This window comes from Trichosurus vulpecula, chromosome 3 (genome assembly GCF_011100635.1).
Source record: "Trichosurus vulpecula isolate mTriVul1 chromosome 3, mTriVul1.pri, whole genome shotgun sequence".
NCBI lineage: Eukaryota > Metazoa > Chordata > Mammalia > Diprotodontia > Phalangeridae > Trichosurus > Trichosurus vulpecula.
Genome location: NC_050575.1, coordinates 85,686,687 through 85,711,677, shown reverse-complemented (window position 1 = coordinate 85,711,677; position 24,991 = coordinate 85,686,687). Strand labels below are relative to the sequence as shown.

Below are 24,991 nucleotides of genomic sequence, written 5' to 3'. Positions count from 1 at the left end.
TATCTAGATATAAAGCCATAAGTGCAAAGGATGCGTGACATAGAAAATACATCACAGTGGAAGAGAAGTCCAGTCATTTTCAAGAGAAAATAATAAAGGTCAGAAACAGTACTTAAAGAATACATTTAGTATATATGCACACAGTATTCTTACCAAAGTGAGCTTGAAATTCCAGTGCAAGGTAAGTAGTTTTTCAAAAGATAAATACAGGCTTATAGGAATCACTGAGATCTGAAGGGGCAAGACTCAAAGCAAATGTAATTGAAGGACATCACTTCTAGAAAAAATCCATTGAAGTGGAGAGTAGCAAATACTGTGAGTTAAGGCATCGTTTTTCCACCTTCAGATTCCTGGTTTGCCACAGTGAAAAGCCTTGATGATAAAAGAGGAGAGGAGGGGCAGCTAGGCAGTGCAGTGAATAGAGCATCAGCCCTGGAGTCAGGAGGACTTGAGTTCAGATCTGGCCTCAGACACTACACCAGTTTTGTGGCATTGGGCAAGTCACTTAACCCCAATTGCTTTGCCTTCCCCCTCCCAAAAAAGGGGAGGGGGAGCCAGAATGAGATTGTAAAAACAACCCCCGCTCCCCCCCAACCAAGGTAGAGGGAGATTTGGGGTAGTGTTTTTAACCAATCTAAATTTAAGAACTGGCATTAAGGCGAGGTAGAACAGCATTGAGGGATTTCAACTACCCAGACATCTTGGCTGGCTTTCCTTATAGTTTTGTGCTCCTTAGGTATTAATGAATGAAGGAATGAAAAAGTATTTGTTAAGTACTTACCACGTGCCAAGCTCTGAGGATAAGAATAGTAAAAGCCCAGAAAGCCCCTGCTCTCCAGAAGCTCCCTTCTCTAAACGGGAGAGAAAACATACAAAAGGAGTTTAGCTGCAGGGCACATGGCAAGCTTGGAAGTCCTAAGGGGTGAGCTAAGGTACGAGTGTTCTTGGGTTATATTAGCAGCTCAGATGATTTTTGTACCCGGTGGTCCTTCTTACTAGAAGGAATTAAATTGGTGATTCCCATCTCTCCAAGCCCTGTGAGCACTGCAGCAGCTTGGATAGCTTCTGGGATGGCCTGAGGCAAGATGAGGGTAAGGAGGGAAGTCAGAAGAAAAAAGGTCTTTCCACTTCCTGGCCTTCCCCGGAAGAGTAGAGTAATGCCTCTCAAACTTTTTGGTCTCAGGACCCATTTATACTCTTAAAAATTATCGAAGATTCTCCTCTCCACCCCATCCCCAAGAGTTTTTGGTTATGGGGTTGTGGCTATTGTTATTTGTAGTATTATTTTAAAATTCTTTTGTCCTTATGGACCTCCAGAAGAGTTGCTGTGGACCATGCTTTTAGGACTGCTAGTGTAGAGGTGGAGTACAGGGGATCTTCTGCTTGGACTTGGCTCTTACCATTAAGGATAGAATCAATGATGTAGAAGTGGCAGGAAAGGACCATGCCGTAATAACATGCTCACACTAGTGAAGGAAGTGAATGATGGGCATAGTCAAACGCGTGGGTTGCTCTTTAGGAAAGCACTTAATATGGAAGTTGCTGTCCAAAGCTTTACCTTCCCAAATACTGACTTTGGTACTAGGAAAGACTATCCTAGAGAAAACCTTGACAAACTACACAGCGGCAAGTACAAATTTGCATTGTACAGAACCAGCTACTACTTTATAACTCTTAGATTTTTTTTTTAATCTTTTCCTTTGCTATGCCTTATCTCTGCAATTAGATTTAAACTCCTTGAGGATAGAGATCACACCTTGAAGGTTAAGAGATTGACATAATTAACATTCAATAAACATTTTAAAAAATTTGCTAAGTAGTGATCACAACTGGCCTGCTGTCTTAATGCTCACCCATGTAGCAGTCACCATCAATTCATATTCAAGTATGAAAGAAGGTTTCCCTTCTTCACTCCTTGCCCTAACTCTGGCCTCCTTCCCTCCAGTAATAGGCTTCTGGTATTGTTCCTCCATTGTAATTTGAGCCCTGTTTATTTATCCTTTTTTTTTTTAACTACGAGAACATGCAACTAATGCACCCAAGTTTTTAGTCATCATTACTAAAAACAAACAAAACTGACACATTTATGTCCCTTCTTGTTTTCTGCAGAGCAAGGCTTAGATCACATAGCAGAAAACATCCTTTCTTACCTGGATGCTAGATCTCTGTGTGCAGCAGAATTGGTGTGTAAAGAATGGCAGCGCGTGATCTCTGAAGGAATGCTTTGGAAGAAATTGATTGAAAGGATGGTACGGACTGATCCACTCTGGAAGGGACTTTCAGAAAGAAGAGCATGGTAAGTTTTTCTGCAACAAAGACTTTTAAATTTGGGTCCTGAGTAAACATTGCCTACATGCTACTCTGTATGTAGAAATATCTGTAAGAAAATATCTGTAAAATTGGATGTCTTGTTTGAGCAAAGTGAAATTGTGAATTAGCAAAGGTAATAGTTGGGGTTAGGGTATACTTTCATCAATTTTTTTTTTAACTCTTGAAATTCATTTGCCTTTCAGTTAGTCTTTATATTTAGTATTATTTGGATAAAAGAGCCAACTTTGAGTTATTTAGCTCTTTATAGACACTGATGATGTGCTTTGCTTACTATTTTAGGGCAGAGAAATCAGCAGCACCCCTTTCTCAAAGTTAGGGCAAAGAAGCAGAAACCAGATCGCTACATTTTGTAACTTACTGGTTTTGGTTCAGAATTGGGGAAGAATTGTGGGAACAGATGTGGAGGGAGAAATTATTGGTTTGTGTTAGGCCTTGGGTTTATCAGTGGATTTTAAATCCTTTGCCCAGTTAAGCACAAAAAGCCAGAGTTTGGTTGGGTAATTTACACATTTCCCTTGCCTGAAGTAATATCACTAAGTTAGCAGCCAGGTACACCGATCTACACAGCAATTTTTATAGTCTCTGATTCAAAAAGGTAATTAGGGCTGAAGTCTTGGTCAGTGTATTCGTGGAATAGGTAAACTCAGAAAAAAGGAAGAGGAATTTTTTCCGAGGGTTCTGTGTGTAAAAATAATTAGTTTGCAAGTTGTTTTTTTTTTAAATCTGCTTTGTAATTGTTAGAATAGTGTGCTAACAACTTTATGAAAATGCTAATATGAATATGAATAAGACTCTAGTAACTTGATTCTGTTGTGTGCAAAAAAATGTAATATCTATTTTGTTTATTTACCAGGGATCAGTACCTGTTTAAAAACAGACCCACAGATGGCCCTCCCAATTCATTTTATAGGTCACTATACCCAAAGATAATCCAGGATATAGAGGTAATTCTGTGATTTTCTTCCCCCTGCTTTATGGGTTGTTAGTATCCTGTTTGCAAATAGTTTCTTTGATGTATTTTATTGTGTGTTATGTTATAATTATGGAGATAGCAGCTAGCTTATTCAGGCTTGTCAATAAAATGTGTCCAACATAGTGTGGTATGCCACCAGTCCTCAGAGTGGCATCCCTTTTATAAAAAGATAATTTAGCATTTCTGTAATGCAAAGTGATTTTTGATTTTGCTTTCATAAGCTGTGACAGGCTTTACAGAATCAACTGTTTCTTCACATTTGGTAATGTTCCACAAAATCAGATTTTCCCGGGTGTGCCTTTTCTAGGTAAGAACATAATTTTAAATTTCCAGGCCATTCATGTAATGGAGTGGTTTTTCATGAGCCAGAGGAAAAAGTCACAGCTTCTTCTTTAAATTTCTCTCTTTTTTTTTTTCATGGAAATGACTCAAATGTGATTTCAAGCAATTGCAAAGTAGGTTTTAAAGAGTGCTCATAACACATAGACCTTTCAGTTATTTGAGCATAATTTACCCAAAGTGGTAAGACTCTGTAAACTTGACATGAAACATTGAAGACGTTTGATATTGCTCATGTGTTCTAATTAGGTAGGTTTTTATTATTTAGCTCGTTTCCTTGAACTGGGAAAGAAGTGTACAGCCTTTTCTCATTAACTTGTTCACATGTGTTCTTGGCAGGTCAGGGTTCTTTCAGCATTTCCTCCCTGGCAGAAAAGCTTGGCCTTAGTCAGGCAATGCAGTATCACCCATAAAGTTATGCTCAGTTTCCCAAATGTGAAGTAATCCTCTCCCCCAGGTGATGGACATAAAAGTTATTGGGCCAAAATTCATTAATGGAGTAACATGTGTTTTTGAGGTTTTTAAGGCAGATGTGAACTAATGGAATCATTCCGTTACGGTAAATATGAGTGTGTCTGGAATAAAATTATTTAAGATACAAATCCTTGTCTTGAATATTTTGCCACTTTAGTGATCAATTATAAAGTAACTTTTAAACGGGGGTTAAATGTTTATAAACCTTTACTATGTCAGTAGTAAAATTTAAGAATTCATCTGGTTTCAAGGTCAAACCTAGCAAAGAAGCACCAACAGTATTATTGGCCAAGACATGAATGATAACTTTTCATCTTTGGTTGATTCAGCAGGTCCCCCTTTCCTACCTTCCTCCCCCTTTGTTGCAGTTGACAGCCATTTTCTGTCTATGAAAGGTGTGCACTTTCATTAGAAACAGTATTTTTTGCCCTTTTAGAATGCTGTTTCCTTAAGCAGTCTTTATGAGGATTTTCCAGATTTTGTTTGAATTTTTTTTTAATTGCCATATTTGTTATGATAAGAGCGATGGTCAAAGCCAATCACTGCAGAAATTCTCTGGAAAAATCTTTAGATTAGCTTGGCGATTTGACTGCTAGTAAGTCCCCCCCACCTCAAGTACAACATAGGCCCACCCCATTTTTTCATGTAAGCAGGATTGACAGATGTCACTGGCTCTGAAGCTCTGAGCTCCATGAGCTTTCTACAGGTTGAAATAACATTTTAGAGTTACCAGAGGAAACAGTATCAAGATGTGAGGTGAGACCAGGCTATGTGTAGAGCCCAATTTGACTTATTTCCTCTTTGCACAGAACTCCAGACCAGCATGGTGGTCTAGCCCAGTGGTTCTTAAAGTATCGTCTGGGGACAACCACCGGTGGTCCACAAAGTGGGTCCATAAAGTGACTCCAGGTGGTTTTGGGGTGGTTCTCTTATAGAATTAGTGATAATTTCTCTGTTTTGGTTTCTCAGATAACTCTACACACATATAATGCCCCTTATTTGTGTTAAAATGAAGGCAGTGTTGTTCTTAATATTTTTACTAGGCTGTTTTGTTCAGACAAGTGGCATTTGGGCAAGTGATATTGTGTTTGTTTGCATGTGTGTATTTATGTATGTGAGAGATAAACAGACGGGGAGAGACAGACAGACCCAACTGTTCCATGGGCCATAAGACTGTGAGAATCACCTTCTAAGACTTGTTATTTGTTCTTTTTCAAAATCAGTTCAAAATGCATAAGAGATGGAGAAAGCAAAACATTGGAAGTTAAAAGTATAGTCTGTTTCCTGCCTATAAGTCATATTAAGTGTCTTTTTCTAAACCATATGAATTTTTAACTTCCTTGATGCCTTGGTTGAATAAGAGGTTTGTATTTAAATGAACCGGCTAAATTTTAGTTCAAACAGAAAAGAAAATACTCGAAAAATGTAGAAGCATTTTGATTTGGCTCCCTCTGTTATTTGTTCATTCTGTTTTATATTATTTATTTTGGTTGCATATTTGCTTTATATTGGTTTTTCAGCTTGGTAAATTTCTCAAAATTCTCTCATGTTTCCCAGCCTCAGTTCATTGGGGTGAGGGAGGAAGGACAATGGTCCAGGTCCATCTTAGCTCTGGAATTCCTTCCCTACATCAACCCATTGGAAACCAGCTTACTTTTAAGGCTATAGTAGAGGGTTGGTGTTTTCCATCATGACCAACTCTCATTTATTTGGGACATGAATGGGGTTTGTGTAGATGGTCACCTGGGCTCTTTCCAGCTCTGCTATTCCATGATCCTTTGGTCAAACTGAATATTGATTCCTTCAAACCAAATATGTGAGGAATTGAAGAATATGGACACCAAGCACCAATTCTTAGCCTTTCTGCATTCTAACATTTCTGCTTATCACTGATAATTTCCTGTCACTCATGATGGATGCTCAGGGCCTCTGAATCCTAATGAATTTTTCCAAAAACCTTAGGACATTCTCTGAAGGTGGCAGCCATTTTCTTCCCTGGGACCCAGATTCTTTCAGCATTCTAGGGGGAGTTTTGACTCTTAATTTAATCACACAAGTCAATGACCTCTTGAACCTAATTTTTTTCTTTTCTTTTTTTGGCACAAGAGTCAAAATCTTCTCCCATTCATCTTCTTTCTGGTCCTTGCCCCCCACCTTTTTTGTCCAGATTAGTTAACCATTTGAAATTTTGTCCTTAATATAGACCACAGGTGAAATATTAGTGCATTGCTTTGCACCTTTCAGTAAGCCACATTTTACATGGTGAAAGTGGGGAGCTTTTTTGTGGTTTGCAAATTTGGTATTAACATTGTCCTGGTTAGAAAATGCTGAAAGTTGCCCACCCACTCAGCTGTATTTAGGCTTCTAAAAATAATGTTATTTCTCCATACTCACACATCTGTTTTCACTCTGTTGCCAATTTAAATGCTGCTGTATATTCTGTGTATCATGGCTTATTTCCCAGTATTCTGAAAATTTGCACAGGGTAAGGGGATTTTACAAGTTCTCAAAAACATGAAATATTCTCCCACAGTAGCCACATCACATTATATCTAAGCAAAATGGCAGGTGTCCACAGAATTACAATGTGTCCCTATATGTGACCCATTATTTCATTCTTCTCTGGCTTAGATGACAAATTATTTCCATTTAAAGTCCATACCTGCGGAGATGCCCTGATATCCTCTGTGGTTGGTATTAGCACAGATGTATCATATCTGGTCACTTAGTATGGACAGTTTTGCCTTCATTTCTTATTTTGGGCTAGTTGACTCAACAAGGAAAGAAGAGATCATGTAGACTAGGCATTACTAGACTTTAGTCCCAACACTGGCCTAAAAGGCACATGGGGTAGAGAATAGTATAGATGCCTAAGAGCTTTTGGAACTATTTGTTTTTTTCATTCAGTTCATCCAGTGAGAAGTAGTCAATAATGATTTTCAACTTTTATATACTAGCTAACCTAGGTATCTATAACAACAATGTTACTTGCAGCTACTGTGGCTGTGTAAGACCAACAACACCAGCACACAGGAGGGCTGCTAGCACAGGTTCTTTGATCTGCTTTTCTAAGCTTTAAGGGGTTTACAATCTCACTTTAATTAAACATACAGTTCAGAGGATTAAGTCAGCACCCTGAACTTCAGAGAAAACACAAATAGAAATTACAAGCAGAAATTATATAAACAGAGCAAATAACACAAATCAGCAGACAGAGCTTCTGTCTGTCCATAGCATTACATACATACATAATTACCAGAGAGAGAAGCACCAGCATCTGGGTTTTTAAAGCTGGGGGTGGGGGGCTCCTTAATGGCTACCCAGAGTCTCATCTGGCAAAATCACAGGAACACTCTTCCAATGAGTGAGCCCCAAAGCAAAATGCTTTTTCAGGGTCAAAGGACATCACAACCATGTGATTCAAACTCTTGTGACTTAAGCAGGTCATCAAAGACTCTTGGTTCAACCAAAGACTCTCGATTGAAACAAAGGCAAGACTCAAAGGCACTTGATTGTCTTAGTGCTGAGAAGCACTCCAAAAGAAAAAACAGCAAAACGTCCCACCCTGCTTGCATTATAGTATCCTGCCAGCACATGACTTTGAGGACCCCAAAGTACGTTCTTTGACTGTTGTGGGCTCCATCGTGGGACTAGTCAATAATAGAATATGTTTGTTAGTATTCTTTCAGCAGTATTGCAAGCATATACTGTTATCTTGAAAGAGTCAAACAACTGACAATATGGTAATTACCATGGGAACAGGGTTTTTAATGGTCATTGAAAGTTACCAGGGGATGATGTCTGTCACTAGCTTTCTGCTATAGGAGATTGGTCTTTCAGAGCTCCCTTCTGTATTGTCACATTCCTTGATGAGTTGAAGAGCTATAATACTACTTAGAGGGAAAAATCCATACTCTGATGAGGATCCAGGGAACCAAGAATGGCCACCTTTTTGGAACTTCCTGAAATGAGCCATCTAATCCTGCAATGTTTGTCAGAAGTACAGTTTTTCGAAAACAAAATTTTTTACAAAATTTTAGAAATTGATCCACCTTCTGATGTTCCAAAGTTGACGTGGCCCTTAAGAGTTCATCTGTTCTTTAACCCCCTGTGCTGGTAGAACTGTCAGCTATCTAGGACGGTTGATTGCTTGTCTCTTCCCTTCTTGAAAGCCTTGAACATTGGGTCCTCATATCATACTAACAGACAAGGTGGTCTTCCTTTTGTTCAGCTTTCAGCTGTTTATAAATTTCTCTCCATTCCTCTCCTCTCCCATTACTTATTCTTTCTTTTACTTGAGCTAATTGTGTGTGAGGTCTTATAGGGGTCCATGCCTTTAAAGATGGCTTAGTGACAGAAAGAAACTGCACCCTCTCCCCAGGATTGCCTTATCATGTGGAGGACACAGCTGTTAATTCTGCATATCCATAGTCATTTGTGGCTCAATGCCCTCATGGTGCTGGGAACTTCAAGGACCTTGCTAGGAAACCTTTGGAGGGCAGCTGGGTTAGAATACAGTAACCCTTCTGCCATGAATGCTAGACATAGAATGTATTATTTATCACCCCTGTCTCCACCATCTCCAAGTACTGGTTTTAGTTTGTAAAATTATTTATGGCTTCGACCTACATAAAAATTGTTTATCTGGTCAGCCCTCAATTCTCTGCCCTAATGGAGGGTAACAGAGATGGGGAGAGTCCCAAATAGCAAGTAATTTATAAATCATTTCTACTTAGCTCTGCGAGCACGTTTATGCTCAGATTTGCATCTGAGTGCATAGGGTATTCTGGAAAATCACTTTAAATAATGAAATTGGTCTTTGATGCTTTGACTCAGGAGAATATAGGAATTTGCTTAATTTCCTCATCTTGATCTCTTACTGCATTCCATCCTTTTATCTGCTCCTTGCTAGTAAGCCCTCTCTCAAGTGCAGGGATTGGTTTCAGTGTTCAGAAGACTTCCCCGTGGCTTGTAAAATATGAGTCGCTACAGATCAGCCATAAGATATGAACAAAGCCTCTCATTGAGTGCTTTCCGCCATTGTTCTATTGGTAGTGTGATAGGGCCTCAGCTTGTGCATTACATCCCTACCCCAGCAAATAATAATTAACACAGTTAAGCCAGTACTACTGGAGATAAATAACTTTTTCAGCAATAGCCTCATCATGAGCTTTAGTTCTTGTTTATAGACCCAGAATTTCAAGGCCTAGTGGACTAGACTAAGGTTTTCCTAAGAGAACAACTTTGCATGCCCTTTGATCATTAAAAACCATCCTGTATAGATTAATCTTTCTAAAGGATGATTTTGCAGATATCACTACCCTTCTCAAAAACCTGTAGAATAAACTCCATTTATCACAAGCTATCTGGTATCACTGCTTATCTTTCTTCCCCATATCCTGTTTCCTCAGGTAAGATTCAGTTTCCTCAAAGGCAGGGGATCTTATCCCTACCCACATAAAGTAGTTTCACACACTCACATGTGTGTTGGATATAGTTGAGTCTTTTATCATACTTTATTAGCTATCATGCAATCAGAAATGCCTATTTCATTTAAAAATACATGTGTGTATATATATATATATATATATACACATACACATGCATACATATACATACTATGGGTGGAAAGAAGGTTCTTTTAATCGGATTGGATTCTCAGGGCCATTTTTCCTCAGCTATAAAATGAAGACCCCTCAAAAATCTTCTGATAGTTGCTTGTTAAGCAAAAAATAGAGGAGAATAACTGTTTGTTTGCATGAATTTGCTTATAGGTAGTTGTTTATATCTGCAACCTGGAGATCCATAGTTTGACATTTCTGGAAGTCGGGTATAATTCTGTAACTTAACTGAATAATTTTTTCACTCATAAAAAATCTTCCACCCTCTTCTTCCTAGACTATAGAATCTAATTGGAGGTGTGGGAGACATAACTTGCAGAGAATTCAGTGCCGCTCTGAAAATAGTAAAGGTGTCTACTGTTTACAGTATGATGATGAAAAAATTATCAGTGGCTTACGGGATAACTCTATTAAGGTGAGTGTATTGGGTCTTTTTAAAATTGCAGTTATTGATTTGATGTCTCATATGTGATGACAGTTTTTCTCGCTAGTCCAAATGACTTAATGTATCTTTATCCCTGGCAGTTTTTTATCTGGCTGGACCAGAGCCACGTACTGATATTTTTCTGTTGCTCATCCAGGCCTTTGTATTACCTCGCCCTCTCACTTGCAAAGACAAAGACACACAGACACACACTTAAGAGTTTAAGACTGCATTGTCAAATACAGAGAAAATGTCACGCTTAACCTTTTTTGGTCAAAGTGTTAGTAAGCATAAGTTGCTATTGGAATGAGTCACTGAATTAGTTGCCTGTTCTGCCAAAATGTCATTAGCATTTGCAGTTTGTGAGAAGTACTCAAGTAATGCCGCAAAATAATGGTTGACCTATCTATAAAATTTAATTCACTTTTAAGTACATAAAACTGTGACATTAACATGTATTTCCCTGATAGAGATTTGACCAAATTCATGTCTCATTTTGTGTTCAGTATTCTAGAGGTCAGACTTGGGGTCGTCTTTTTGGAAGCTTCATTTTCAGATTTAACAGATCGTGGAACTATTTTGTGTGTGTTGGGGGGAGCTGTGCGGTTCTTTAAATGAGAGCAAGGACAGAAAAATCTCTTGATTTCCAAGTATCTGAAGAAAGACCAGACTGTCTAAAGAAATAGTGTAGTTCTTTTGATGAATTTTAAAGCCTTATATAATTTTTTTTGTCAGGGATATGCAATATTTAATGACTGTGTAAGAATAATTTGCAATTATCAAATTTAAATACTAATTATGCAACAGTAATTTTTTTCTTTAATATTCATGATTGCTTTGTATTAAATATTTGACTTTTCTGCTCACTAGTCAGTTCCTTCTAAAGATTTCATCTCTACCATAGAACCACATAACTTTTCAAGTGACTAGATATCCTCTTGTCTTTCTTGACCTTGGTGTTGGTACAAGAGTTAAAAAGGCAAGGGGCACAGATGCTTTAAAGGGAGAGCCGGGACTGCTAATCAGTTGGCAAAAAGTCAGCAATGCTCTTTGAATTACTGTCATATACCTCTCCCTCGTGCCATTTAACTGATAAGGTAGTACAAGTGCTGTCTGCCCCGTGGTTTACGAAGCAATTGCATTGTCAAGAGAGTGACTTACTAACATTGTGCATAATCGGCCTTGTATCTCCACAGATTTGGGACAAAACCAGTTTGGAATGTTTGAAAATACTAACAGGACATACAGGTTCAGTCCTTTGTCTGCAGTATGACGAGAGGGTCATTGTAACTGGCTCCTCAGACTCCACAGTGAGGTGAGCACAGTGAGGCCACGTGGCTGAGCCAATCTGCATGTCTGAAAAGGTGTCTTGCTTCCTTCAGCCTCCCTTTTGGGACTCTTTTCCCCTGGTCCTATTGTCTGGTGGCCACCCTGCTGCTTTCCTTCTCTCTGCAGCTTTGTAGGGCTTTTTCTTTCTCTTGACACTACCAGGAATCTGACCTGGTCTTTTTTATGCCTTCAGACTATATCTACTACTGCCTGATACTTCTGTCACTGTTTACTTGGCAGTGAAACTGGTGTTTAGCTGGTGCCCTGGGCCCCTGTGGTCAGGGAAGCAGTTACAGGAAGAGATGGCCTGGGGAGACAGCATGCTGGGTTGGAAAGAACACATTGGATTTAGAACCATAAAACCTGGGTTTGAGTCTTAGATCTGTCACATTTGTGTGACCTTGGGAAAGTCACTTCCTTTCTGAAGGACTTAATTTCCTCATCTTTAAAAATGGCTGTGTGATTTTTGGGTTCCTTTCAGATTTAAGGATAATCCTATGAACACTCCCCCCAACTCTAGCTGAGCAGAAAAAAAGATGATCAGGAGGCATACAAGTAGGCTGCCAAGCATTGGGGTGCCAGGAGTATTGGGGGAATAAGATGTTGGGAATAAAATGACATAAGGGACCTCTAGGTTTCAAAAAAGGAAACTGTAACTTTGCGGAAACCCAGTCAGATGGAAAGTGTCTTTGTGGTTTAAAGATCTTTATGGTGGAAGCAGTAACCTGCTTCCCACCTCTCTCTCTTCTATCATTCTAATCGCAACACTTCTCTAGAATTGTGTCAAATAGAAAGTTGCTTATAATGTCACTTGTTTTAACTTTGAGTGTCAGGGTGCCCAGACAGATCTTTGAGTCATCGGCAAGTAGTCCCCTACCTATGTGTGCTGTCAAGTTCGGTCACTGTGTCTGTTGATTTTATTCAACATTTTTTCCCCTTCCTTAAAAAGGGAGGTAGGAGTATTTTAGGAAATGGGAGTAGTAAGGATTTGGGAAAATGAATGTGATATAAAAACAAAAGACATCAGTACAACTTTTAAAAATAGAAAATACTTTGGTGTGCGTGCATTTGCTGATACTGAGATAGGTCCAGCTTAAAGAAAAATTGTTTTTCACAAGTTCAACTTAGCATCATATTTTTCTCTCCCTTTAGAGTTTGGGATGTGAACACAGGAGAAGTTCTGAATACATTGATCCACCACAATGAGGCAGTCCTTCACCTGCGCTTCAGCAATGGCTTAATGGTGACTTGTTCAAAGGACAGGTCCATTGCTGTGTGGGACATGGCGTCACCCACTGATATCACGCTTCGACGTGTATTGGTTGGCCACCGAGCAGCAGTTAACGTGGTTGACTTTGATGACAAGTATATTGTCTCTGCTTCTGGTGACAGGACCATTAAAGTAAGCTTAAGGGGAAAAACAAATCTTCATTTACCTTCATGCATTTATTGTTCAGGAACTTAAGACAGGGGAACATGGGTGGAATTGGCAGTACACAGAGAAACCCTCTTTCAGCATCCTCAGAGTGCCCCCTTCTGGTCATTTCGCTCTTTGTGCTCTTAGAGTCACAGGCGAGAGGGATGAAAAAGTGTGACATTAGTAACCTTTCAGCGATTGTTGAAAATGTGTCCTGTTGGTGGGCTGGTGTGTGTGTGTGGGGGGGGGGGGGGCGGGGAGGGAGGGAGGGAGAGAGGGAGAGTTGCATGTACACAAATGCCAAACACATGAACACAAAAAGATGTACACACACAAAGGGATATATAATATAGATATATTCATACATAAGAAAGTAGAGGAATCTAACAGGGCTGTAAACACTTAGCTGAGTAAAAGATGGAATGTGGAACAAGTACAGTGGCCTTGGGCAGCTTGGTTACTTTGTGTCCCTGTCATTTCTCTTCAACTTAAGTACTTTATTGTACGAATGTCTTATGCAAATGATTTCATAAATTAAAAATTATTCTACGTAAGTAAGGTTATGAGTCATTGAAAAGAAAAGGCTGAAACGGTGACAGCAAAGACAAGAATGGGTAGGGCCCACACGTAAAAAAGAACCACGTACGTCTGCGGTCAGTTAGCCTTTGGAGGAAAGACATAAGAATCCCCGGGCTGGAAGGGATCCTTGCCTTCAGGCAAGTGAGTGTCTAACCCCTCCTGGATGCTCTCTGGGGATGGAGATTCCACAGCTTCATTTTGTATTCCATACCAGTATTTTATCCCTGTCAGGCAAAAGCACTTTCTCTACATCCAACTTGTCCTCCAGGCTTCCAGTTTTTTAGGTTTTTAGATTATGTTTTATAACCAAATGTTCTTTGAAACTGTAATTTTTTTTAAAGTACTATGGAAATAGTTTTTATTCAGTTATTAAAAATGTATAATTTGTCCCATAGGTCTGGAGCACAAGTACCTGTGAATTTGTGCGTACTCTGAATGGGCACAAGCGTGGCATTGCCTGCCTTCAGTATAGGGATCGACTAGTTGTAAGTGGGTCCTCAGACAATACCATTAGGTGAGTAGAAATGTTTCTCTACCGTGTTCATTGTTATACATAAATAATGGTCACTTGGGATTCATGCCCGAAACACTTCAAGATTTGCAGGGCAAATAAAGCTTGTGTTTCGGTTTTTAAAGACTGCTTTTGGTCTCCTGTGTACCTTTTTGATTTACAACAGATTCTGAAATTCTGTGGACTTTGACTTAAAGGTTGAATGTTGGGATGATGCTTTTCGTTGTGGACGTGATGCTCTCTGTATTTGGCAGTGGATAAATGTTAAAAATCATCATCTTGGCTGCTTAGTTCTGTTAGTACTCTTGGACTCCAGTCAGTGCTGAGCTGCTGCTCGTTCTGAATAGGTCACGCTAAGAGTGATAAGAACTTTGGTTTGAAGATGTAATAAGGGTGTAGTGCTGGACTAGTAGTGTGACAAGGTTACTCTAGAGTTGACCATTGGAGCCATGTTCCATATTCTTGGTCATCTAATTCTTTCCCTTTTTTTTTTGGTGGTTATTTGTGTCAATCTGTCTCTTTTTTTAAAGATAGCCTAGAAAATCGGTGAATAGTATATAAACTAGAAGAATATTTAATAAAAATCCTCTTAACACCAATATTTGCCAGAGAAGTCAGATTAAAAACAGAGGGATGGATTTATCCACCGCATTTAAATCTCCCAAGTCATTACCTAACTATTAGATGTCTCTCAACGATTGAGAAACAAACTTGTTCCTTAGTCCAGGTCAGGAAAAAGACAGTACTCTCAGCCTCACTTGCAGGCCTTGTCAGGACTGTGGAAACCATCTCCCTTGTTTTTTTGTATTACATCTAGTCTTCACTGAGCCCCTGTGGAGCCTCTGGGGAATGGGCTACCCCTTCTATCTAGATGGCAGAGTTTTGTATCCCATAAGGAGGGGAAAAAGGGTGTAGGAGCAATTTTCACTTTGTGGTATTGGTATATGGGTTGGCTTTAGGGATCCTTGATCCTCCCCCTTGTGCAGGCCTTTCCCATCCTACCCAGAATTCACTAGGAATATATTTGACCACATTCTCTTACCAGCAACTAAGAAAGAAAGAATGAGAATAGCCAGGAATCAAGTGCAACACAAGTTCTCATAATTAAAACATATACCACAAGCAGCGCTTTCTATGTCGTATGTTGTAATTATGTATTATGAGATGACAAGGCAGAGCATTCTAGTACAAAATGCATCACTTGCATGATAACTCTCTATTTCTTATTTAAGGCTATGGGATATTGAGTGCGGTGCATGTTTGAGGGTTTTAGAAGGACATGAAGAATTAGTCCGATGCATCAGATTTGATAACAAGAGGATTGTGAGCGGAGCCTACGATGGGTATGTGTTTAAAACAAATGACTATATTGTTAAAATTGTATCAGTGGTGACCTTATAACTGTAAGAAATATAGGAACTAGAAGTTCTTGGCTAGTAATTTTTCTTCCTTATACTCCAATGACATTTCTCTGTCCAGAAGGCCTGTGGGTGGCAGAATAACATCATTAGAGCCTGTAGAGCCCAAATTAGACCTAGCTATCTATTGACTTATAAGGCAGCTGTTGCTACTAAATGTCATCTCTATAGTCCATCCTCTGCAGGATAAAATGTAGGATGGTCAAGAGAAAAAGATCATAATACTTCCTTCAGTAAAATTGGGAAGATTTTATCTATACACACCAACTATGTGCAAATCACTGTTCTGATGCTAAAATAAATAAAGATGATCCCTATCTTCAATGAGCTTAATTTGGTGAGGGGTGGGGGAAGAGAAGAGCAGAGTGGAGAAATAAGGCATGCATCCGAAGTAAAATGTATTAAATTGATGTATAATGCAAAATGTGCATTTACCTTCAGCTTTGGAAATTAGAAAGCAAACGCTACGAACTCCACTCAGTAAAATCTTAATTCACATTATTTTCATGTTGTAGAAAAATTAAGGTTTGGGATTTGCAAGCTGCTCTTGACCCCCGGGCACCAGCAAGCACATTATGTTTGCGTACATTGGTGGTATGTATTTTTTCACTTATATGTATTGAGGCCATATGCAGAAACATGTCTGTTTGCAGGTGAACTTACATCACAAGTTAAAGTTCTTAAATCTTTCATGCCTTAAAAAGTACCTTCAGATGAATGTGTTTTGTTAACCCGAATTAGAGAGAACTTGATATCTCTGTTCTAGTAAGCCTTCTTCCAAAAGTATATTGACCCTGGAGTTGGAACTGAATAACTGTAAATGCTTCTTTGAGCTTGGGGCAGTCTTCTGGCCATTTAAAAGTAGGAATGCCTACTTCCAAGAAGGAAGGTTTCCAAAACGCCTAAAAATGTAAGGCACAAATATAAAGCTGTGGAGTAGACTGAGGAAATGTGCTCTTGGAATGGAGAGCAAAGTATTCGAATGATGGCTTCTGCAGTAAAGTTCAGAGGCCATTTAGTGCAAAAGTTCTCACCCAATTTTGTGTCATGGGTCCTTTGGCAGTCGCATGAAGCCTAGGGATCCCTTCTTGGAATCATATTTTTAAATGAATACCATAAAACCTTTAGGATTATAAAGGAAATCATTTGTATTGAAATAAAGATATAAATCCTCCATGGACCTCCATTGACCCCAGGTTAAGAAGCCCTCATCTAGTATGATATCCTCATCTTACAGATTAGGAAACCCAGTCCTGAAAAGGGGAAATGACTTAACTACAGAATCCTATAGTGGGAAGGAATCTTTTCTTCTCCTCGTCTAATCCTGACCAAATCATGAATCCTGTCTGTGGGATCCTTTACACTAAGGCTTGGCTTGAAGAGTTCCCAGTGACAGGGAAGTCATTGTTCCCCATAGACAGCCCATTCTGCTGTGCTCTAGAAAGTCTACCAGGAAACCAGTAAAGATAACAGTGGTGTGTCCTTGTACTAAAAGCCACAGTGTGGAGAATTCCAGAAAGTTTAGATCTTACTTCATTAATGAACCTGTTTGGTTTTACAGGAACATTCTGGACGGGTGTTTCGGCTGCAGTTTGATGAATTTCAGATCATCAGTAGCTCCCATGATGACACTATTCTGATTTGGGATTTCCTAAATGTGCCCCCCAGTGCCCAGAATGAGACTCGTTCTCCCTCTAGAACATACACTTACATCTCCAGATAACAGTCTGCACTTTTGCCCACATCAGGTATACTTTGTTTATTTCCCATTTGCTATTAGATTGTAGTGATTCAGGTGCTTCAGATGTGATGTTATACAAGTTGAGTCATCATTATTAGGTCATCTTCTCTAAATGCTTCTAGTCACTGTTAGAGGAAAACAGGAGATCAAAGCCCTTTGGATTTTTCTTTGAGTCTCCCTTGTGTCTTTCCTTCCTACCCCTTTGACTGAATGTATTTATTACACCTGTGCATTGTGCTGGGTTTACAGACACAAAAGCAGGTCAGCCCTAACCTCTAGGAGTTTATATTCCAGTAGTGGGATGGATACTATGTATGTGTGTGTATGTATGTGTATAGATACATGTGTACATACAAATATTCATATATGTGCCTACAATAGACATATGCTTATACACCCATGTGTTATATGTATGTGTGTATATATGCACACATGCTCGTGTGTGTGTGTGTGTATACACATATATGCTTTTATATATATATATATATATTCCCCTATGGATTTCATCTGGAAAGTCATAGAGATTTTGAGTGGAGTCATAGGGATCCATTCAAATTGCCACTCCCTTTCCAAAAGCAATGATGATACCGACTTGGTTGACTTGATGCACCAGAGGAAGTGGTGGTAAGTTTTCACCCATCAGGGCAGCCTGGCCCAAGAGAGTGAGTTCCCAAAGTCCTCCAGGGTACAATCTCTGAAATTCCCTTTGGAGAGTGTGGGAGCAGCAGTCACAAATCACTCCTCTTGTGAGAAAAAAAGAAAAAAGAGGAAAAAAAATCCAATGCTAAAAGATAACCATACAGAGGAAAATTCTCTGCTCCTTGTCAAGACCAAAAAGAAGAAGTGGGAGAATGCTGTCATAACTCCTGGCAGGTTTCTTTGAGTCCGCATTTTGTGTCATCAGAGCCAAACCCCTGGTCACTTTTCCAAGTTCTAGCTTTATGACATTCTACTTCTTGGAGACTGATAAGAATCTATGCCATTTTTAATGGGAATTATTCTTTCTTTACAATCTCCTCTCCTTGGCTAAATTGATTATGGTTTACCCTACTAACTGAAAATCCAAAGGTTTTCATCACATTCAATATTTACTGAATAGGACTCTATACTTGGACACTGTGGAGAGTGATGAAGGAAGAAGACAAGATTCTTCCCCCACATTAGGAAGCCTACCTTCAAATGGGGTTAGATGAACCTCACAAATGTCAAAAAAAGTTCAACAGTAGAAACATGTAGCCATGGACATGCACACACAGATGTTAAATGTTCCTGATAAGAGGGGGAGGACACCTCTTCTGCAGTTTCTGATATATACTCATATTCTGAGAGCTTTCACTGTGGGAAAGCCCAAAGTTCAAATAAATTTGAGACTTGAAAACAAGTTTTTTTCTGCTTCATTTTAATACCTTCTTCTAAAATGTCACAAATTCAGTATGTTTTTGAATAGCTTCCTGGTTTATAAAGTCCCAAACAGGATTCCTTTAGTTGAGGTGTGGTAATCACCTCTCTCTGTATGATTATCTCAGATAGGAAGAAACTTGTAGAGTGTGTGTGTGTGTGTGTGTGTGTGTGTGTGCGTGTGGTTTTTTCCCCATTCAAGAAGTCTAAAAACAACTCTGTAAAGATCACTCCCTACAGTGTTTTGTTATGACGATGAACTGTAAATCAGTGGAAAATGTTATCTGCTCTTTCAGGTGGTGGGTCCCAAAGACCTAATACAAGCAATGAACCTCTTTTACAAGGTTCCAAATGTGTTTGCTTCTTCAAAGCAAATTGCTTTTGACAGCACTGGCAGTCAGCTACAAGGATTTTATTGCCTTTTTTTGAATTCTTTTCATTTATTGTAACATGACAAAAATTGTTACCATATGATATGCTAAGATCTAAGCGCTACAAGAAAAAACCCACTCTTAAAGATGCTTTCATTGTTAAAGAAGTGAAAGTCTCCCAGCTAAAATTTAGTAAGGCAGGTCTTTTGCTCAGGAAATGTAGGAAATGTAAGAATTAGATTTATTCACAGACTCTTTGTTAATGCTCATTTATCTCTGGGAGAAAATACTCCTGGGTTATTTTTATTTCTCCGTTTTGTGTGATTTTTATTAAAAATGTTAAAATGGTCTTTGTTCATTACTATATATTTTTAGTACATTCTGAAGACAGCTTAGCAGACCCACAGATACAATGGAAGGTAGTTTAATGGATAATGATGGTATCTATGTTGCCTCTTTTAAATTGTAAGATACTGAAATACTTCATACTTTTATATTTGTGTTTCACATGGGTTCCAAACAAAGGAACACATAAAATTTGCTTTCATCTGGAATACCTGAGGAATAGCATGTCCTTGTTACTTGTATGTATCATGGTTTACTGAGACATATGTAGCATAAGTTTTGTTACCAACTGGAAAGAATAAGAATACAGTTAGAGGTGTCCAAAGATCTTAGGGTATGCCAAAGTCACCATTATGAAAGTTGATCATCATTGTATATAGTAAAATGATTCTGATTACTTGGGCTTTATGGTTGCCTGAATTCTGGAAATTCTAAGCTTAATGTAGTTTTTGGTTATGGAGAAACCAACCTAATGATATAATTCCATAACACATCTTTATTAAGATAATGATTTTAATTGTACACATTTCCCTAGCACTTTAGGGTTTACAAAACATTTCCCTCACAACAACTCTGAGAAGTAGGTAGTATAAACATTCTTATCCCCATCTTACAGAAAAGGAAGTCTTGCTCAGAGCACTTTAAGTGAATTTCCCAAGATTTTGTAATCTAGTATGTGCCAGAGCCCAAACTCAAAACCAGGTCTCCAGGATCACTATACTATGTTGCTCCCACTTCACCCTCCCTCCCTGCCACACATACACATACACCCATCAGAACAAGATCATATAGAACTAAATACCACATCACATAGTAGCGACGAGAAGAATTTTAGAAGTATTTTAAAGAGATCATTGTGGGTCAGGGTCTTCAAGGCTAGTTTTGCCAAGGAGATCTGAATGGGATCAGTAAAGGTGATCAATAAAGATTAGATGAGTTGAATTCAGTTTAAATTTTTTTTTTAAATCATAGACTCATATTTTTCTAAAGGAAAGAGCTTGTATACATTTAAGGGATTAAAACTTCCTACGAAGTTAAGATACACATTTAGACTTTGGGGAGGCTCATTACAATGCATTAAAAAATTTTTGATTGGGGAATTTTAGAGCTAGAAGAAACATGAGAGATCATCTACTCTGACCCTCTCCTTTTGCATACAGAGAAATTGAATCCCAACAGACTGCCCAGGGTCACTCAATGAACTGAGGCCATAGCCAAGCCCAGAATTAGGCCTCCTTTCTACCAGTCTGATGCTTTTCCCATATACCATATTGCCTTTTCCAATGAAATTTCTTAAAGATACGGTAAATTCTTGGTATGTTGCATTCTGTTATGAGAAATTCCCTGGCAGTTGTCATTTCTGTACTTCTTCAATGGTAATTAATACTTATAACAATGAAAACTTCACCTCAATTAGAGCTGTCCCAGAATGGAATTGACTGCTTCAGGAAATAGAGGTTTTCCCACCACTGGAAGTCTTCAAGTGGAGACTAGCTAGGTAGCCACCTTCTGGAAGGTTATAGATAATTTCTGGTCACGTATAGGTTGGACTAGATAGATGACCTCTGAGGTCGCCATTCCAGCTCAAGTTCTGTGATTCTGTGTGACCTGAGGTATTTCATGGTCTTGAAATACCTTCTGAATCATCGAAGAAAGATTAAATACTATAGTTCTATTGTAGTCATATTTTATCCACAGACAGAATAAATAGCCAGCATTTATGTAGCACTTTGAGCTTTACCAAGTGCTTTGCAATGTCTCATTTGATCCTCACGTGAGAGGTAGCTGCTGTTGTCATCCCCTTTTTACAGGTGAGAAAACTGAGGCAGACGGGTAAATGACCCACTCAGGGTCACACAGCTATCAAATGTCGGAGGCAGGATTTGAACTCAGATCACTGTGCTGATAGTCTTCTTTCCCAGAATATTTGATCAGTCAGATCATACTGAAAAGAGAAAGTTTTGTAGTTTGAGGGTGGTGATGGGGGAGCACGAAGGTCAATGTCAAGACATTTAATACGTCTGTTCTTCATTATTTTCAGGGTTCCATAGTCTTGAACTACTGGCTACACAGCTATCACATGCCCACGGGTGTTCATTCACAGCTGAGTATGAAGTTGGAATTGGTTCTAGATGCTGTGTAGATGCAAAGCAGCACAACTCTAAATTCTCATTTTTCTTGCAATCTCTGACTCCTGACTGTTTACTTGGAGGCATTTATGACAGTCAACGTCGACTTCAAGTAGATAAGAAAACGCCTGTCCTTCCCTGCCATGAGAAAACCTAATGCTTCAACTGTAAATTTTTCATATAAACTGAATTTACAATCTGTTTTACAGAAGTAAATGAAAATTCAAGAAAAGACTTGGCCTAATTTATATTGCTTTGCACTTTGGTCTGACTTTAAAGAACATCATCACATTCTCCGATGAAATTTGGGTGCCAAACACATGCCCAGAATGTACATTGTTCCTTTCAGAAGTCGGCATCCTCCTTTTGACTGTATGAGTTATTCTGCATTGAACATGTTTTATGAGGAGTGTGTTGGACATTTGGGAATATTTCTGGATTGTTTAATAATATTTTGGATTTTACTTTATTTCTGCTCCACTTATACCTTTTAATTTAAAGAATTGTAAACCAGATGATGTTATCTGCCAACTGGTAATATGGCACTGGCTTTTCTTTTATTAACGCCCTCTCTTCCCGCTTTCCTCTGTTTTACTGGTATTTGATATAGTCATACCTTTACATGAGTGCTTGCCTCTTAATTTAAAATACTGTATCAGCATGTAGATAGAATGTACATAACAGTTTAACCTCAAGGTGTATGGAGTCAGGGCCTCCTGATCTCGAGACACTAATGCATACTGTATTAGCACTTAGCCACGGGAGATTCTCAATGACTGGCACCCAGGGGTTCACGTGGATTATCTAGAATCCTCCGTGCAGTATTCATAAGATTTTTTTATGGGAACTATGTTTTAAAAATGTAATTTCTAAGCTTAAAAATTTAAAATGTTTTGTTTCTGTTCTGCAGTATGTATAATAGACGTACCTTAAAAAAAATTTTTTTTGTTTGTTTTCTTAATGGTATTCTGAAGTACTTACAAGTTAGCTTTTTTGGGTAGCATTTACTTGGCTCTATAATTGAACAATGTCCTGAGTCAAAATTTAAATGTATTTATATTTTTAATTTTACTCTATCTGAATTGAAGTAGTTGCTCTGTCAAGAGAGGAAACTCTGTTGGCTCCCATGTCTCTGTCTGGGTCTAGACTCTGTCTAGTTTTTAGGCCCTAGCCCCAGGCCAGTGCTTGGTGTGTGTGCTGGTATGTGTGGTTCCTTTGTAGTTTTGTTATTGGACATCTCCTTCGTCAGAAGGCCTCTTTTGGGGCCTCCATCTTAGGTTGCAAAGCTTCCTTGTCTTTCATTTTCAGTCGCATGTATTTAGTGGCATGCTTCTGTGGGAAGGGATTACTCACAAATGTCATTTCTCTTGATTTGCTTCGTATGACTGCAGCTTTCAACAAATGAGTTTGTTTTGTTACCCTTAGTTTCCAAATGCACTCAGATTCAAGTAGGTGTGAATGACATTGTCACATTGACTATCTATGGAGATCATATTGGCACCGAAGGATCAGCTGCCGCTCTTTTTTCATGTACAATGTTCTGTTTTATTTGTCCTTTGACATTTGTTTTAATCCAGGAATGTCCATGGTGTTTAAAGGACCAATAAATTAATATTAAAATGCAGTGAACGAGCATGGCTAACAGTGGCATCCTCTTGTGGATCAAACCTCTTCCCAGTGAAAGCACACACAGATACTACCAAAGGGCAGATTGCTTTGCTATATTTTATCCTTTGCATTTAGAAAAGTGTTGGGATCAATCTTTAGTTTCTATTTCTTTCTCTTTTTTTCTTCAGTTAAAGCTTCCTCCTATATGTTACAAGTGATTTCTTTCTTTGAGATGACAGAACCTCAAAGTGCAGAAGTAAGGTCACAGTTTTGTAAGCTTGACAGTAGTTTGTGAAAATGGCTTACTTTTAACCCTTTTCATCTTATAGCTTTAATATTAAACTGGCTAAGAAAAGATGCTCTTGCAGCCCAGAAGAAAATGGCAAATTGTTTCTCAGAGAGCAGTGTCCTTTTTTATGCATGTGTAAAATGGAAATTTCTTCATTTTCCTTGGGAGATCATGGTTTTTGAGCGTGCACACAGCTTCTGGATTGTGCTTATTAAACCCTAGCAGCGGACTTTATCTTTGGCACCCAAGGAATCTGACTTCGGGGATTCATAGTAGCAATTCCCGGCTGCACTCTGGATTTTGGTTTTGCTAACCACAATCGAGCAATTGTACATTACTGCTATATTAATGGTTCAAAGCACTGGGATGGTCTACTTCTAACTTGTAATTAATTATGTTTGCCAATTATCTGTTTGAAATAAGTTTGTGTCTGAACAGCTTATTGAAACTGTTAAATTGTACAGATATTGTTCATGACCTAAAGCTTTGTACTGTGGAATGTGCTTAATAAAAAAAAAAAGTTTGACCTTTGTCCAGAAAATTGCTAACTAATACCATCCAAAAAAGTACAGGCATTCTGCATTACAGCTAATCTGGCTTCATGCATTTGTTACTTCAGATACTAATTTGAAGCTAATAATCTTAATAAAATATTCCTCCTACTACTCTCTGTTCAGGAATTTATAAAAAATATACTGTAATATGTTATCAATAATTCAGTGACAAGCAGCTGAGGCTTATGGATTTTTTTAAACATCTGCATTGTAAAATGAGGTGGAAGGTCAAGTGCTTTCAGCATAGAAGAGCTGTGCGTCTGATGATGCAATTGCCTTGAAAGGTATTAGCTAGAAAGCTGACTTGAACCTTGTGGGTTGCTGGCTTAGGCTGTCCCATACTTCTTGGCAAGGCTGCCTTCCTCCATATGCAAGATTGCTTCCCCAGAATATTGAGCTTTATAGTTATGGGATGAAATATGAAACGGGCACCTTTAAGTGCTTTTGTGTCATTTCGATTTCAGTGAAAATTAAACTTTTTGATCTGGTCGCTATGAAAAAGTTCCATGCAGACAGGTATGGAGCAGCCAGCTGGGGCCCATTCGACTTTTGTGCATCAAGAATGAGACCTCGTGGTTCATGGTAATGAATCATCAGGGTTTATTTGAATCATTCTCTCACGCAGGGGTCCTTAACCATTTTTAGGTCATGGCCCCCTCTGGCAATATGGTGTTTGCAGAGTCACGCTTTTTAAGGAATGGAAGGAAGAGCTAAATTTCAGTTCAAAGTTTGTGGGGGAAAAATGTTATTCACGTGGATCCCAGGTTAAGAACACCTGCTCTAAGGCAGAAAGAACACAGGTAAATTTTAGACCCCAACCATGGTAGTTACAAATTCCTTGATTAGTCAGTTGTGCACATTTAGTACATTGTTCAGTTGTGTCCAACTCCTCATGACCCCATTTTGGGGTTTTCTTGGCAGAGATACTGGAGTGATTTGCCATTTCCTTCTCCAGCTCATTTTATAGATGAAGAAACTGAGGCAAATGAGGTTAATTTAAGGGTCACACAGCTAGTAATTGTCTAAGGTCAAATTTGAACTCAGATCCCCCTGACTCCAGGGCCAGTACTCTATCCACTGTACCACCTAGCTTCCTCTGTTTAGTACATTAAAACCCTAGATACCTGGAAAACAGTTTTA

The 24,991-nt window shown here is 38.8% G+C and overlaps 1 protein-coding gene across 3 annotated transcripts in view; it reads left to right on the top strand.

Moving 5' to 3' along the window:
* Positions 1–23,821, top strand: part of FBXW11 (F-box and WD repeat domain containing 11) — a 90,428-nt gene extending 66,607 nt beyond the window's left edge. For all 3 annotated transcript variants that reach the window (XM_036750373.1, XM_036750371.1, XM_036750372.1), the window contains 10 exons: positions 2,110–2,296; positions 3,185–3,275; positions 10,016–10,153; positions 11,359–11,477; positions 12,644–12,893; positions 13,883–14,001; positions 15,231–15,341; positions 15,932–16,010; positions 16,978–17,164; positions 21,313–23,821. In XM_036750373.1, coding sequence (XP_036606268.1) covers positions 2,110–2,296; positions 3,185–3,275; positions 10,016–10,153; positions 11,359–11,477; positions 12,644–12,893; positions 13,883–14,001; positions 15,231–15,341; positions 15,932–16,010; positions 16,978–17,139 — 1,256 coding nt within the window. In that variant the 3' untranslated portion in view covers positions 17,140–17,164; positions 21,313–23,821. The remainder of the gene's footprint in view (positions 1–2,109; positions 2,297–3,184; positions 3,276–10,015; positions 10,154–11,358; positions 11,478–12,643; positions 12,894–13,882; positions 14,002–15,230; positions 15,342–15,931; positions 16,011–16,977; positions 17,165–21,312) is intronic.
* Positions 23,822–24,991: the final 1,170 nt, after the last annotated feature.